Raw genomic sequence first — 17399 nt, forward strand, 5'->3', positions numbered from 1 at the left:
TTTTCTCAAATTATGTTTAACACAGCAAGGACATTTTCACAGTATGTCTGATAATATTTTTTCTTCCTGAAAAAGTCTGATTGGTTTTATTTTGGCTAGAATAAAAGCAGTTTTTAATTCTTAAAAACGTTTTTAAGGTCAAAATGGTTAGCCCCATTAAGCAATTTTTTTCTCTAGTTATTCTACAGAACAAACCATCGTTATACAATAACTTGCCTAATTACCATAACCTGCCTAGTTAACCTAATTAACCTAGTTAAGCCTTTAAATGTCACTTTAAGCTGTATAGAAGAGTCTTAAAATATCTACTCAAATATTATTTACTGTCATCATGGCAAAGATTAAATAAATGAGTTATTATAGATGAGTTATTAAAACTATTATGCTTAGAAATATGTTGAAAAAAATCTCTCTGTCAAACAGAAATTAGGGAAAAAAAATAAACAAACAGGGGGCTAATAATTCTGACTTCAACTGTATGTGCTGTTATAAATGTCACAGTAAGATTTTTTTAGAATTAAAATGCTGCTTTGTTTTGTGCAAACAATATATGGAGTGAACAATTTATTAAACATCAAATAGAAATAAAATGTTTAAATGTATATATGTATTAAATGCACATTTTTCAAACGGGTCAGTGATATGTTCTACATGCACCAAAACAAGGACACCACACACACGTATCACCTCTGACATTCATTTGATTCATTTTCATTCACATGCGTATAAAGTCATCACATCATGGGATGTCAGAATCGTACGCTCCATATTAATAATCATGACCTGCTCTAATAATTTGACCTTTTACCTACTTAGCCTTTTAGTGAATATTGCACATTTCTTATATGCATGCCTGTATTTGATATTTATAGAGTAATAGTGCAGTACATCTTTTTTTACAATTGCTTCAAAAAATGACTATAAATGATTCACATTTTATACAGCTCCCTTACATATTTCCGTGCTCAAGTCCAACTGGGAGAAAGGTGAGGCTTGACCTCATAATGACCAGCTGGATCATATTCTATTGGCCGCCTTGTTATGATGACACCGTGTGACTTTCCATGCTGTAGTGTACAGTACAAACACTACGCAGACAAGCTTGCACCCCAGAAAAACACTTATTTATTTATTTATATATATATATATTTTTTTTTTGTTTAAACCTGATTTGCTAGAGACAGACACTATAAACATAGATTGAACTGCTATCCCATGCATACCTTAATGCTAGCCGATCACTTGATCACAAGCTATCATTTCTCTTTAGTTGGGGGTTTTATAAAGGACCAAAAACTAAAACTGCAGTCATAGCAAAACAAATAAACTCACCGGCCACTTTATTAGGTACACCTTACTAGTACTGGGTTGGACCCATTTTGCCTTCAGAACTGCCTTAATGCTTCATGGCATATATTCAACAAGGTACTGGAAATATTCCTCTGATACTTTGGTCCATATTGACATGATAGCATCACGCAGTTGCTGCAGATTTGGATCCATGCTTTCATATTGTTGATGTCAAATTCTGACCCGACCATCCAAAATTGCGGCAGAAATCGAGACTCATCAGACCAGACAAGGTTTTTCGAATCTTCTATTATCCAATTGGCAACCGGTGTGGTCTTCTGCAGCTGTAGCCCATCTGCTTCAAGGTTGGACGTGTTATGCGTTCAGAGATGCTCTTCTGCGGACCTCGGTCGTATTGAGTGGTTATTTAAGTTACTGTTGCCTTTATCAGCTGGAACCAGTCTGGCCATTCTCCTCTGACCTCTGGCATCAACAAGGCATTTGCGCCCACAGAACTGCCGCTCACTGGATATTTTCTCTATTTCAGACCATTCTCTGTAAGCCCTAAAGATGGTTGTGCGTGAAAATGCCAGTAGATCAGCAGTTTCTGAAATACTCAGACCAATTCATCTGGCAAGCTCAAATTCACTTAAATCACCTTTCTTCCCCATTCTGATGCTCTGTTTGAACTACAGCAGATCGTCTTGACCATGTCTACCTAAATACATTGAGTTGCTGCCAAGTGAATGGCTAATTAGAAATTTGCATTAACAAGCAGCTGGACAGGTGTACCTAATAAAGTGGCCGGTGAGTGCACATTAAACATGATAAAAAGTTTGTTGTATATTGGCTTTTTAAAAAAATATTTTATGAATGAATGAAATGAATCACATTCATAGCCTACTACATATAACACATTTCTGTGCTCGAGTCCAACTGGGTGAAAGGTGAAGCTTGACCTCATAATGACCAGCTCTATCATATTTTAATGGCTTGTTGTGATGCTACCATGTGAGTTTCCATGCTGTGTTGTACTTTTCCCTGGAGGGGCTTTTGTAAACTACAACTACAACAATTATATAAAACAAATACTGTATAAAACAAACATACAAAACAAATTATATTATATAAAACAAATACACGGTAGCCTTACAGCAAGAAGGTCGCTGGTATTGCTGTGTGGAGTTTGCATGTTCTCTCCTTGTTGGCGTGGGTTTCCTCTGGGTGCTCCGGTATTACCCCACAGTCCAAACACATGTGGTATTTAAACTACTAAATTGGCTGTAGTGAATGTAAAAGTGTATGGGTGTTTCCCAATCCTGGGTTGCAGCTGGAAAGGTATCCGCTGTGTAAAACATATGCTGGATAAGTTGGTGGTTCATTCAACCGTGATGCCTCCTGATGTATAGAGGGACTAAGCCGAAAAGAATATGAATGAATGAATAAAATTGGCTGTAGTGATTGTAGGTGTATGGGTGTTTCCCAGTATCTGGGTTGCAGCTGGAAGGGCATCCGCTATGTAAAATATATGCTAGATTAGTTGGTGGTTCATTCCGCTGTGATGCCCCCTGATGTATAGAGGGACAAAGCCGAAGGAAATTAAACTACAATACATATTTCTGTGCTCCAGTACAAGTGGGTGAAAGGTGAAGCTTGACCTCATCTTGACCAGCTGTATCATATTTTTATGGCCGTCTTGTTGTGATGCCACCGTGTGACTTTCCATGCTATGGTGTACAAACATTACGCAGGCAGGCTCGCATCCCAGGAAAAACAGTTCTAAGGCTACTTGTTTATCTCGATCTTGACAGCTGACATGTGCAAGTGTCCCTGTCTCCACTTTCTGATTGGCCAACATCGATCTCGACGTAATGCATTGGGCGTGTCTCTGTGCGCGAACGCAAACTTTAAAGAGTCGTCAACAACAGGGGTCTCAAGACAACCCGAGACTGAACCAAGAACTACATTGAGGATATATAGCGATCACTTTTCCAGAGCGACTTTTATCTACTCTGATTTTTAGTTGGGATATTAAGCTTTCCAAGATGAAGTTTGTTAGATTTATGATGAGGAACGCGGCGATGCTAAATGCGCCAAAGCACATTGATTATTACGCCAAGTTTTCTCCATCGCCTTTGTCCATGAAGCAGTTTCTGGATTTTGGTAAGTTTCAAAACTGAATGCATTTTTTTTAATGCTGTAGCCTATTGTTAACATGATAACAGCAGGATGGATAGATGATTATGCATACTGCATTTCAAAACAGCCTTATATTTATTTTATTATGTAACGTTAATGGTGCATTTGCAAAAACATAAAACTATACACTGTATAGCAATATATAGCTATTGCATAATTTAATGCACGCGATAGTTGCATTAGCAATGAGATGCCATTGGTTGCTCAAACGTTTTCATTTTCATTACTTTAAGTTTTAAGTCTTCTTTAAGTTACTTAAAGCCTATAGTTTACCATGCTACATTGAATATTCGGTCTGAAATCGCATGTAATATGACTTTGATAACAACATTAGTACTATATTTGGCTGTAAACAATAGTACTTTTATATAGTTATTGGCTGCTAATATGACTTATATATTTAGAATTTGCAAATATTTTTCCTGAATTTCTTTTATTAAGTAAAATGCCCAAGTGTATAAACGAATATTAAACTAACTTTACAAATAGCTAGTTGTGTTCGCGAAAACTTGACGCGAAGAAAACACTTAAGATATTAGCTCAGCAGCTACTCCTCATAACCTATAGCTAATATTTAATTTTACTGAGGTAAAGTTGGTTTTATACACGCATTTTCAGACATTCTCCTTAATAATATAATTTTATAAAGGTTTTATTTGCTAATCCCATATAGAGAACTCATTTTAGCAATGACTATCAAATATTGTTCACAATCAATTAAATATAGTGCTTATTTTGAAGTACTTTATGCTAATTCAGACCGAATATTCAAGGTAAAGTTGGTAAACAATATAGGAAGCGTTACATTAACAAATATAGAACCAACTTTACCTCAATTTACATATTTATGTAACTGCACTGAAGTGACCCGAGGCTGTTGTTTCACACTATCATAATCTTTGCAGGAACTACAAATGCATGCGAGAAAACATCCTTCGCTTTCCTCAGACAGGAGCTCCCAGTGAGAATGAGCAACAGTTTGAAGGAGATCAGCCTTTTACCAGACCAACTAATAGAGACTCAGTCTGTGCAGCTGGTGCACAGCTGGTAAGTTCGTGTGCTTTGGTTTCACACAAAACATACATTCATTCAAGTTCATTTATATAGCGAATTTACAATGTAGATTGTGTCAAAGCCGCCTAACATAGAAGTTCTATTAAGTTTAACTCGGTCAGTCCAGTTTTCAGAGTATTTTTCACTGCTGAAAGTCCAAAACTGAAGAGCAAATCCATCAATGCGCAGCTCCACAAGTCCCAAACTGCCTAAACATCAACTAATTTGTTTTAACAGCCTATATAAGAAGTGAAGTAGCTAAATCATGCGAATATGTTATCAAATACTTTGGTGAACATCATATTAACCCATTAAAAAGAGTTATTTTTCTCCTCGCGTGCATTATGTAACGACTCCCACGCCTTACTACTGTACAATGAACTTTGACCTACTTCCTCTCTGTCGGGTGTTTTCGACATAGTAACGCCACTCAGCAGTTTATAAACATTCAGCTTCATGCTGTACGCACCAAATCTTACATTTTGGAATAATCATCACAGTTATTGCTGTTAAACTGGACAATATAATAAATAATGTGTACTTTTCCTACGATATACGAAGCTTGGCTGTTTGGTTGTGATGTGTTTCGGTGGTGTGAAGTGTTTATCCAAATATATACTTTTAAAAATCGTTTATCCATTTGTATATTGCGTCCCTTTGTCTGTTACAGCGTGCTATACCATGACTTGTTTACCAGACTGCTCGAGGCTACTGTTATGCAACGGATACGGCGGTTAAACTTCAGAAAGTGAAATATGAGAAGGTGCACGTACATAGCGGCGGCGCGCATATGTGTTTTCGAGAACTGAGGGTGAACAGAACGTTCTGGTGGGCAGAACAACGAGGGGAATTCGTGGAAATCAGAAATCACTGAGGAAACAGTAATAGAGAGAGAATATATGATGTAATAGGATGTAATATTAAATATATTTATAATTAATTATTTATTAAAATATAACATAACATGCTTTTATAAATACCATAGTATCATTTACATGAAAAACTGCACATCTCTTGTGACGTATATTACTTATGTATTTTATGATAATACAATATCTGTAATATAAAATACTTGTGGGCTAAAATATAACTATTTCTAAGTGTTATTGTTATTATATTATTACTTTTCAATAAACCATTTCAGGGATGTTAACAAAAACAATGGTCCCAACGTATCTCCTGTTTTACATTTTTAATTTATAGCTTCCGAGAATCCAAAGAGCCACATATTGATAAATAATGTTATGATAGCTGTTTTAACATCAATTTATGATTAAATTGCCTCTCGTTTCAGTTATGAAATAGTTTGATAACAAGCAGAAAATGTTCATCGGCCAATGACATGACCACATTGAGATGGTCTTTACTATTATAGTTTTTATTATTATTTTGAATTGATATTGAATCTTACAATATTTGTTACATCTTAGTTTAAGTAATTTGGTTCTGTAGCTTTTTATTATCTTATTGTCAGTTTTAGTTGTAGTAAATATCCATTTCAACTTATATAAATATGTGAATCATGCAATATTTATTTAATCTCTGACATATTTTAATACCATAATTGATTTTTAATAGTTTATCACAAAAACTCTGGTGAGCACTTAAAGATGGCCAAACATACTTATAAGCAAGTGTTAAAACATTATGTCCGTATTATCAGACATTTGCATTGTAAATAAAATTAACTATATTAGCCATTTCGACACGATAGTCAGTGCGCCGACATATGGTGAGGCAGCGCTCCAGGCGTCCTGAGTTCAAAGCCCGGCTCGTGGAACTTTCCTGATCTTACCCCCCTCTCTCCCACTACACTTCCTATCAACCTACTACTGTCCAGTCAAATAAAAGGCAAAAATTCCCCAAAAAATCTTTTTTAAAAAACTATATAAGCCATTCATTCCTATTGACTTCTCTGTTACCCTCTCAGGTTTGTCCAAAGTCTGATGGACATCCTGGAATTCCAAGACAAGTGTCCTGATGATCCCAGAGTTCTCGCAGAGTAGGTTCTTCAATCTACTCACACCCAACACAACCATCTATCGTATTAAAGAAATATTGAACCATTATATTCATGTTGTTGTTTTAATCGTTTTCCCCCAGATTTGTGGAAACTCTGGTGACCATTAGGAACAGGCACAATGACGTGGTGCCAACCATGGCTCAGGGCGTCATCGAGTATAGAGACACGTTCGGGGCAGATCCTGTGACAAGTCAGAACATTCAGTACTTTCTGGACCGCTTTTACATGAGCCGTGTTTCCATTCGCATGCTCATCAACCAGCACAGTAAGTACACCTCTCGGCTCTTGTCCGTCATCCTAGATCAGGGGTGTCAAACTCAATCCCTGGAGGGCCGAAGCCCTGCACAGTTTAGTTCCAACCCTGCTCCAACACACTTACCTGTAGGTTTCAAACAAGCCTGAAGGACCCAATTAGTTTGATCAGGTGTGTTTAATTAGGGTTGAAACTAAACTGTGCAGAGCTGCGGCCCTTTTGGAACCGAGTTTGACACCTGTGTCCTAGATTGTGTAATACATGAGTGTGTGAAAATTGCATTATCACAGCTGCCTAAACTGTTTGATGCAAGTTAAAAAATGAGAGGAAACTACTGCACTCTTATCATAATCTGCACAAAAAAATAGTTTGTGAAGTTTTATATAACTTCAAAATAATAAGAATTGATCTGACTTTAGCTTTGTGAAATTATGCTACATTAAAACATACCTGTATTAATCAAAAACAGTAGACAAGCTGGAAAAAATCACTTTTTCCTGTAGGTGGTGCTAAAAATAGCAAGAAGACTTAATATTAAGAGCTATTCCAACGAAATCCCACTGCAATTCGTAACTTTTTGATTTAGTGGCTAATTCGTATGAATTCGTACAATCTAATTCGTACAATTTAGTACAATTTGCTCATCACCCAATGACGGTTGGGCTTAGGGGTGGGGTTGGGTGCCACGCCTCTTTTTTAAAATCGTACAATTTCGTAAGACTGAACTCGTATGAATTAGCCACTAAATTGACAAAACGTAAAATACTTAAGTTTCCTCGTGAGATCAGGCTGGCTATTCACATATTGTGTGTAAATGTAAAGAGTGCCAATTTTAACCATTAGCTGTGCCAGGGTTTCAAACGAAGACTTTTTCTGACCTTTTTAAGACCATTATGAAAAAAATTTCAGACTTATAGAAGAGTTTTTTAATATTATATTATAGTTCGTAATTTCTCAGCCAAATGTTTCAAATAAATTAGCTTGTATACATACACATTTCAATAAACATATCTTAAAATTTCTTTTTAAAAAGCTATAATAAGCTAAATGATTGCACAAGTCTGTCCAGGTCAGTGTCCTCACAATATATGGACTATAAATACACAGAGAACTTTAAAACAAATATTATTGTAAGGGCGATAATTGTAATATTGGATTGGATATTGGTGTATAATTGGATAATGACCATATTGGATTGTTGGTGATTACATGAGTGTTGGTAGCTTTACATGGACATAAAAAGATTAAGACCTGTTTACAAATATTTAAGACCTACAAGTCAAAATTTCAGTGGATTGAAGACATTTTAAGGCTTTTTTAAGACCCTGCGGACACCCTGTATGCTCTCCAAGGAACCACAATTGACAAACTCTTGCTGTAGCGCTGATACAAGTTACATTGGTAGAAATCATTCAAAATCGCCACAGAGTTTTGGTGATCTGCGTTTATCTGAAGTAATCAGCTGATCATTATTACTGAAATGTGTATAATCCATATAAGTTATGCAGCTGATTGATTGGTTCCACCATTTTGAAATGTTGACGGAAAAAGCAAGCACATTGCAGCACGTCTTAAAATGAAATAACAAACTTGAGTGCTCAAAAGGCGTGATATGCGAACAGCCGTTTATGCTAAATCTTTTCTGACTTCTTGAAACCTAAAACTCCAAGCTATCACCTAAACATGAGTTAATGTCAAAACTCTCCAAATGCAAAAGTATCATCCATACAATTTATTTAATGTTAAACAATTTACAGAATTGCAGACATATGACATAAACAAAGCTTAATATTTGTTAAATCTGTTAAAGTGAATGTAGAATATCTTTCGTTTCTGTTATCAATGGCCTCAGTTAATATTTCATTTACACACTTTCTGGTATAAAATTAATGCAATAAAATGTATGCGCTAGTCAGAGATCGGGTCGGTAAAAAAATAAATAAAAGATTTCTGATTTTCATCTCTAATGAGCACTACATGCTTTCTCAGTAAATGCACAGGTCATTAGATCTTGAATAATCCGGCCTGCTCTTGTTCAAGTTAATCATTCACTGGATACGAGAAAATGATTACCTGTAACCCTGTTATTCCTGCTGTATCTCCAGCTCTGATCTTTGATGGCTCCACAAATCCAGGACATCCCAGCAGCATCGGGTGCATTGACTCCTGCTGCGACGTCACAGACGTAATCAGAGGTGAGTGCAATCGAGTGTAATCGAGTATTTATGCAAATATTACCTTAGCGACAAGTGCAGACTCAGCGATGATGTCCCGTGTTCTGCTTCAGATGCCTATGAGAGCGCTAAAATGCTCTGTGAACAGAATTACCTCGGATCACCTGAGCTGGAGTTGAGAGAGATAAACGGTGAGGAACAGACATGTTCAAATACATCATCACTTATTAAGGGTTCGTTCAGACCAAATGAAAAAACGAACATTATTTAATTGTGTCATTCAAAATCTATTATTAATTTGTTCTTATTTGGAAACGCAAGTGAAGATATGCTTCAAATTAGAGAGGTTTCGGTCCATTGACACACAAAAAAAAACATTCAAAACGTTCATTACAGTTTTTCCCAATTGTTTACACACATTTTCTGAAAGCCTGTCTCATATTGTCAGAACTCTAAATACCAAAAAAGCACACCCACATTGGGCAAAACCCTTCAATTCTTCTGCATAATGAAACCCTACGTTAAAAACAATGTGATTTCTTCTCAAAATGGTGTTTTGTTTTCAAATGACACACACAAACCCTTACATGAATAGACATTTTTAATAACCATTTGATCACTGATGTGCTTAAAGGGCCATGACACCCCCCACTTTCGGTTAAAGTCTACTTCAGAATTTTTTCAAAAGATGCATGATTAATGGGCGTGGAGCTCCGCGAGCGTAGGGCAGGAGTGGGCGTGGCCAGCAGGGGAGAACGTGAGCAAACAACTGTTGATGTCAGTTAGCTCACAAAATGAGACAAACCGTGAGGAGACGCATGAGTTTATAGTTTACAAAGTTAAAATGCAAAGAAATGAACAGTGATTTAATGCCCTGCTACATTTGTTATTCGTAATTTCATATACACATAACCACAATTTATATCATTATAAAGATAAGTGTGTTCATGTAAACCCTTCTCCCTCAATCCCCGTATCCAGCAGACTCAGTGCAGCAGGTCTCCTGACCTGTCTATTTTAACCATTAGCCCTGCTGGTAATCTGGAGGATTTAGGCAAACACAGCACCACAGTGATGTGTCAGAATGTGAACGAACTCCTGATAAAAGACAGAGTCCACCATTCTCTAATTCTCGTGCTGCTCTCCCGACAAAAATGCTTGCAGCACACACACAGCTTTTTTGTATGATCGGCCCTGAAAAGATCGCAGGGGAAAACATGCAACAAACCCTGTGGATCATGGAAACAAACGCATATGAGCCTTCATGAACGGCTAAAAACTGCCTGCTTGGGTCCGTTTCTCACAGCTCGGGCTTGACTCTGGCAGGTCTCATGAATAATTAAGCAGCCGGCTCTTCTCATAGGATAAGAAAACTCCGCTATGAATAATAATGAGAAACCGACGCGTCATCATTGCACTTGCAGTGCTGCGATACGTCGCCGATTTTGATCCCGCCCCAAAAATCATTTTAAACCCGGAAGCTGAAATTAGCTGACAAAAGCTCAAAATTATCCAGTTTTCCCCACAATTACAACTGAAAGGTGCTAACATTATCTTAACTGATGCTCAACACACACAAATCTGTTAATATATATATATATAAAAAGTTCTCCAGTGTGTCCTGAACCTTTAATGTAAAACACCATGATCACATCTTCTCCATTCATCATAATGACTTACTGTAAGCCTTTTTTTGTTCAGTGTTACACTTACTACAGACAGTACATAGTCCTACATAAGTGCATTGAATGTTGTTTTCATGCAAAACACAAAAATGCACGGTACCAACGATATTTTACTCTATTCTTCCCACAAGTGTACACAGTGTTCATCCCAACCAAGACAAAGTTGCACTTAACAAGGTCAACATATACCATCAACAGAAGTATTTAAAGACAATAGTTACAGAAAAAAAAACAGCTATACTGCATCCTCTTTTCTGTTTTGGTCTGGCCAAGCAGTGGGGGAAATGTCACCTTGCATGGCGAATCCAGCCATGAAAAGCATCAACTGCAATTTGAGTGTCAAGCAGGATTTGTGCTTGTAGTTTAGCAGTGTTGGTTCAGGGGGTTGGTGCATTAGTTACATGTTGTAGTCATTGTGTCTGAAGTACAAGTAATTGTGTGTAAACAATTGGGAAAAACTGTAAGGGAGCGAAAAAGAGGCAAAAATTTACATGAAGTGAGTGATTTAGTACTTAAAAATGGATATGATAGATGTATATGGTCAACAGCATATATTTTTGTTCCATTTAAACCTCCATAAACGTCCCTCATTGGTCAGAAATACCCAAAGTGTTTTTTGTAGTGTGTAGAAATGTTTCTCTAAAAATATGCTTGTTCGTGTGCAGGTATTTATTATATATATATTTATTTAAATACTTTCTGAACAAATTTCAAGTGTTAAATTTTTGTAAAGAGATTTTTTTAATGCAAGTACAGATAGAAAAAAATACTAAGAAAAAAATAACATATATAAAAACATTTATATGGGGTTGTTCCGATCTTGGGATGGCACAAATTTTTGCTCATAAAGTATATTGAATTTAATATTGTAATTTCACAATATTTGCTCTTCTTTATTGTAGCAAAGAACAAATCAAAGCCAATTGAGATCTCCTATGTTCCATCTCATCTCTACCACATGGTTTTTGAGCTTTTCAAGGTAGGTGTGATGCTTGATTTGAACAATTTCTAGATTTTGTAGAATTACTGTTTGTTTAGAGACTATAAATATGTAATTCATATGTCTTTCCAACTCTAGAACGCAATGAGGGCTACTATTGAGAATCACGAAACAAGCAGCACACTGCCACCAATCAAAGTCATGGTAGCTCTAGGAGGAGAAGATCTGTCAATCAAGGTAAGTTAATAGTTAAATCTGCATTCATTTATTAAATGTCCTTTGGCTTAGTCTGATTTATCAGAGGTCGCCACAGCGGAATGAACTGCCAACTATATTTTACACAGCAAATGCCTTTCTAGCCACAACTAAGTACTGGAAAACACCCTTACACACTCATTCACACACACACACACACACACGCACGCACACACACATACACACACACCCACACCAATGGGTGCAATATGCTGTGAGGTGACAGTGCTAACCACTGAGCCACCTACAAAACGCTAATTACCGTATGAGGTCACACCGTCATTTTTAACCACCCGTAACTCCAATACATTGGCCTAGATCTGTTGATAACGTTATATAAATTGTCCCTAAGATTACTACTGTATCCACCCTTGATCAAACTTCAACTGAACTGGATCTTTCAGCTTTGATACAGCCGACCTTTGCCCTGCTGGTGGATAAACAGCGCAATAAAGCAGACTAAAATGCTATATTTATGCTGCTTAATAACAAATAGAGCCGTAATCGTAAGATTATATTGATCTTCTTACACTCCAACACAACGATCAATGCCTTCGTCACGGTCCTAAAAACATAAGCCACACATATTTCTCAGTTGTTTATTTTAATGCGGCCTACAAAATGCACTAAACATCGACTTGCTCTTGCTCCAGATCAGTGATAGAGGCGGTGGAGTTCCCTTCAGGAAGATCGAGAGACTTTTTAGCTACATGTATTCAACAGCACCCAGACCTACTATTGGTGACCATCAACGGACCCCAATGGTACGAGTCACTTTTTAACATGACAATAACAGCATGTAGGTTTTCTCATTTAAAACTGAACGTCTGTTATTCCCTCAGGCTGGCTTTGGTTATGGTCTTCCCATCTCCCGTCTGTACGCGCGCTACTTTCAAGGTGATCTCCAGCTTTATCCGATGGAGGGTTATGGCACGGATGCAGTGATTCAGCTAAAGGTAAGAAGATCTGAGTAATCATTCATTCACTCATACGCCAGACCCATATGACTTTTATGTAGTCTTGTAGAGAAACACAAAAGGAGCAGATATATTTTATTTACAATGGAAATTAGCTACGTCAACATTATGCTTATCTTCAGCTGTTTCCATCTATATAACATTAAAACTATTATTATATTATAATAACATGCATTTTTGGTTAAGTCAAGACGCACAACCATTTTCACCTAGTATTAAGATGCACTTGTGACCACTTGTGTTTGGATTTCATCAAGATCCTGTAAGTCGCAGATGGCAAACGAGTACTACTAAATGGACAAGTCCTAGTTATGTGGCTTACGAGCGAAAAGAGATTGCAAGCAAATAAAAAGGATGTGAATGGAAACTACTTTAAGGATTATATATATATTTTTGGACATTTTTTTGGTCTTTATTATGATAGGACAGTAGGGAGGATGGGATCAAGAAAGGTCAACAAGTTGGGACTTGAGCTCGGGACGCCCACAGCGCTATACATGTTGCGTACTGGCCGCTAGGCTCTAACGAAACTACGATTTTAGTTTTAATCTGTGTAATATTTGTGATCACAGAATAGCATAATACAGAATCTCAACAGAAGTAGTAGGTCTTCTGAGTACTTCTTGCCTAGTTTTTGAATACTGTGCATTCTGACAAACTACTGGGTAGCGAAATAGTAGTAGGGAAATTTGGACGTAGTTTGGACGGAACCTAGGTGTTTTATAAACTAATTTCGAGAGGAGCATGTGATATGACTGATCACAGCTGGTGTCACATAAATAATTATTGCTAGTCCAATCAGATGAATTCTAGCCTCCAATAAATAAACCCATTCCTCCTACCTTCCTTATCTTCGTTTTGAAGAATCCCCCATCCACCCCATTGCCTTCTTTCCTCCTTTACCAATGGGAGCTCTCGAGACTTACCAGATTTTGGACGCCCTTTTATGCTACATGGCCAGGCGGGAGCCCTGGGCCCAAGTATCTCCAAGCTCAGGGTTCTCTCTCGGGACAGCATGCCAAACCTGCTAATTGTATCAAGCAATAGTGTGAACTCTTGAATTTGGAAATGGTCAAAAGAGAAGAAGCTCAAAATGTTAGAAGACCCCATTTAAAACGGTGGTTAGTGTTTTCCACTTGTAATTGAAACAAAGTACAATGTGTAAACTGGACCTTGCCCTTATGCTCCAGTAAAGTCATATTGGTTTGGCACAATGAATATACAATAGCTGAGTTTCCATCCTAACATGAAGTGAATCTTTTCAAATGAATGATGATGATTGAGTTGACCTTGTGTTCAATATATTAGTTTAGTATTGTTTAGATATTCTAATGAGTCATGAAACCGCAGCATTCCAAACAAACTCCAGACGCACCTGATCACTGTTACTAGGGGCGGTTTCACCTGGGAAAAGTTATTGAAGGTCAGGCCAAATGAGGGGGGCAGAATCACGGTGGCAGGCCAAATGACTGTCAGGCCACCGGGAAATGTCCCGGTGCTCCCTATGGCCAGTCCGCCCCTGACTGTTACCCTGATGAAGGCAGTTGTTTGCCGAAACACGTAGGCACGTAGGTTTTAAGGAAAAGCCATGTCAATAGAGGCTTTTTAATACTTTTCCCACATTTTTGAGTGCTTTGGACTGATTTTTGCTGAATCTTTTCAAAGTTTGCAAGAAAAAAACTATTAGGTTTAATTCTATTAAGTTGTTAAAGAGGCTCACTGTAGTATTGGTAACCTAGCAACCAAACGTAAACAAGGCTTAATGGATTTATGTGGTGAAAATGGTGTAATAATGGTGTAATATTTATTATGTCAGAAACATTGACAACCATTTTTTCCTTGAGCCCATTTTCGAACATGTCCAAAACCACCTTAAGCAAAAGTAAAAATATTTTTGAGATTTTTAAATTTGCCGTTTCCTCACTCGTTTTAAAAATGTGGATTAATAAAGAACGACGAAAACCCAGCTACTAGGAGCGTTAGCATTTTTAGGTAAATTTCAAACAGACAGCAAGATGACAAATCATGAGTGTCTAGTGTACACTTACCCTAATTGCTGAGATAGAAACTGTTGTAACATCCTGTTAATCTCTGTAGTCTTCAAATCCTTAATCCCCATTCTTCTCTCTGCAGGCTCTGTCCACAGACTCAGTGGAGAAGCTTCCGGTGTTTAATAAGACCGCCTTGCGAAATTACAAAGTCAACCAGGAAGCCGATGACTGGTGCGTCCCGAGCAAAGAGCCGCTGAATGTAGCAGCATACAAGGCTGCAAAGTGAACCACAGGAGTCGCTTGCCTTTGACAAAGGCCTTGAGGAGTTCGTCCGCCATTGTGAATGCTTGCATTCCCTCATGAACTTGGGGACCAGTGATGGGATTTCCCAATACTCTTTGAGTACTGTTGTCCGGGAGCACTCGAAATGCATGAGGCCAGTATTTAAGATGCAAAACCGTAGATTCCTTAGTGTAAACTACTCACTGTGGTGCTGCTGAAGTGGATGTTTATCAGCAAAAGCTCAGGCGCATGTTTAGACCTGAAGAGATGAAAGATGGGTAGATGCATGTGAACGTAATGGAAGAAGAGTTAAGTCACAGAAAGCGGGGGGAGAGAATGGTATGAGCTGGAAACGAGTAAATTACCAAAGGCAGGAGAAATGCTAATGCTATCTCACGCCAATTTGTAACTTATTGAATTAGTGGCTAATTCGTATGATGTTGTTCGTACAATTTAGTATGATTTTCTCATCCCCCAATAATGTTTGGGTTAGGGGCGGGGTTTGGTGCCACGCCTCTTTTTAAAAATCGTACATTTTCTTATGCCTGAACTCGTACGAATTAGCCAATAAACCAACAAAAAGTAAAATAGTTATGTTTCCTTGTGAGATCAGGCTGGAAATGCAGGTGAAGTGTGAAAAAAACAAACAAACCCTGATGAATCGTCGAGTGTCAACTCAAAAAAAAGGGAGGCTATGGCCAAAGATGTTTTTTTTTTCCTCTTTAAAGAGGCTGGATGTTTTGAAATCATACTTGATCTGTGATTAATACTTGATATTTAAGCACACATGTAAGCATTTATTAATAACATTGTGCTGTTGTGTTTTATTTACATTATAAATGACCACACAATGTACAGTATATTCTAATGGCTGTTCACTTTGTTTTAAAGGACCCTTGTTGTTTTTGATGTAACTTAAATAAATCGTATTTCTCACCAAGATGAATGAGGGCTTGTTATTGCAACAATTTGAGGAAGTATTTCAGAGAGAGGCGTAATCACATGCCATTACATAACCAAGAACACGATGTGCACAATGAATACAAGATGCTCCCATACAACAGTGTTTCCCAATTTTGTTCCTAGAACACCAGATTCAGCATGTTAATACAAGACCAGAAATGAAAAGGGAGACAATCAAAACATGGATTGTTTGTCCACCTGTGTCTGAAGACACATTAGCAGGCTAGCTACTTAAATTTTAACTTTCTATCTTGGGGCCTGTACCATGAAGCTGGATTAGCTAGCTAGCCAGTTGTATTGTTTCAGTTTAGGTAGCTAAAAGTAGTTGCTTCATCATACCATGGCAGCAAAGAGTGCTTAACATTAAGCTGCCATCATGTTACCTAAAACCTAAGATTGCTACAAACTGAAATGATACAACTGGCTAGCAAGCTAATCCAGCTCCATGATATAGGCCGCAGGACAAAAGTGTAATATATATAGGCAGTATGCTCTTCATTTTAATGTAAAACTTGAATGTGCAAGGCTATTTATTTTAGCTGTAGTCCATTATAGCAGTGTTTCCTAACCCTGTACCTGGAGGCACAGCAACAGTACATATTTTGGATGTCTCCCTTATCTGAACCATTTATTTCAGGTTTTGGAGCTCTTCTAATGTCCTGATGAGTTGATTCAGGTGTGTTTTAATAGAAAGAGGTTAAAAATGTGTACTTATGGTGTGCCTTCAGCAACAGGGTAGGAAAACACTGCATTATAATGATATAAAATTATATTTTTTGTTGTATTATTTCACTACTCTGTACATGTTTTTACTGTATATATATATATATATATATATATATATATATATATATATATATATATATATATATATATGGTTTCATGTAGTTCAATTTTTTGTTGTATATAAGGTATGCGTTTTTTTTTTCTTCTTTCTTTTGTATAACCAATGCATAGTTTAGTGCAAATACCACGTGGAAACTACAGTACTTTAACAAAACAATCAACATGATATATTTTTAATATATCAACACCCATGGAAAAGTAGAAAGAAATCTGAAGGAATACAGGGTTTCTACAGGTGTCACTAAGTCAAATTTAAGTCTTTTTAAGACCATTTTGAACATAATCTCAGACTTTTCTTTGCCACAAATTTAAAGAAATTTTTAAAACAAGCAAACCAATGCTTACACATTTTTTTTAACATACTATAACTTTAAAAAGCTACAATAAACTAAATTATTGCACAACAGTCAGTCCAGCTCAGTGTCCTCAACATATATGGACTATAAATAAACAGGGACATTTTTAACA

General features: G+C 37.1%; 3 protein-coding genes across 5 annotated transcripts in view; 2 read left to right on the top strand and 1 right to left on the bottom strand.

Moving 5' to 3' along the window:
- si:ch211-264f5.2 overlaps positions 1-9014 on the bottom strand; it is a 22337-nt gene extending 13323 nt beyond the window's left edge. For both annotated transcript variants that reach the window (XR_015516128.1, XM_087294871.1), the window contains exon 1: positions 8892-9014. Coding sequence is in view for 1 of the 2 variants with exons in the window: in XM_087294871.1 (XP_087150997.1) it covers positions 8892-8958 (67 nt within the window). In the remaining variant the exon portion in view is untranslated. The remainder of the gene's footprint in view (positions 1-8891) is intronic.
- Positions 1-17399, top strand: part of jupb (junction plakoglobin b) — a 304080-nt gene that overhangs the window by 252146 nt on the left and 34535 nt on the right. The gene's annotated exons all lie outside the window — the stretch shown is intronic.
- Positions 3226-16068, top strand: pdk2b (pyruvate dehydrogenase kinase 2b). 2 transcript variants are annotated; one of them, NM_200996.1, is given in 11 exon segments: positions 3231-3453; positions 4395-4536; positions 6473-6544; positions 6646-6830; positions 8924-9013; positions 9106-9183; positions 11580-11656; positions 11756-11854; positions 12526-12636; positions 12715-12828; positions 14983-16062. In NM_200996.1, coding segments are annotated over 11 exon segments (1230 nt in total). In that variant the 5' UTR covers positions 3231-3335; the 3' UTR covers positions 15127-16062.

Source organism: Danio rerio, chromosome 19, assembly GCF_052040795.2.
Source record: "Danio rerio strain M-AB ecotype USA chromosome 19, GRCz13ab, whole genome shotgun sequence".
In the NCBI taxonomy this organism is placed as follows: Eukaryota; Metazoa; Chordata; class Actinopteri; order Cypriniformes; family Danionidae; genus Danio; species Danio rerio.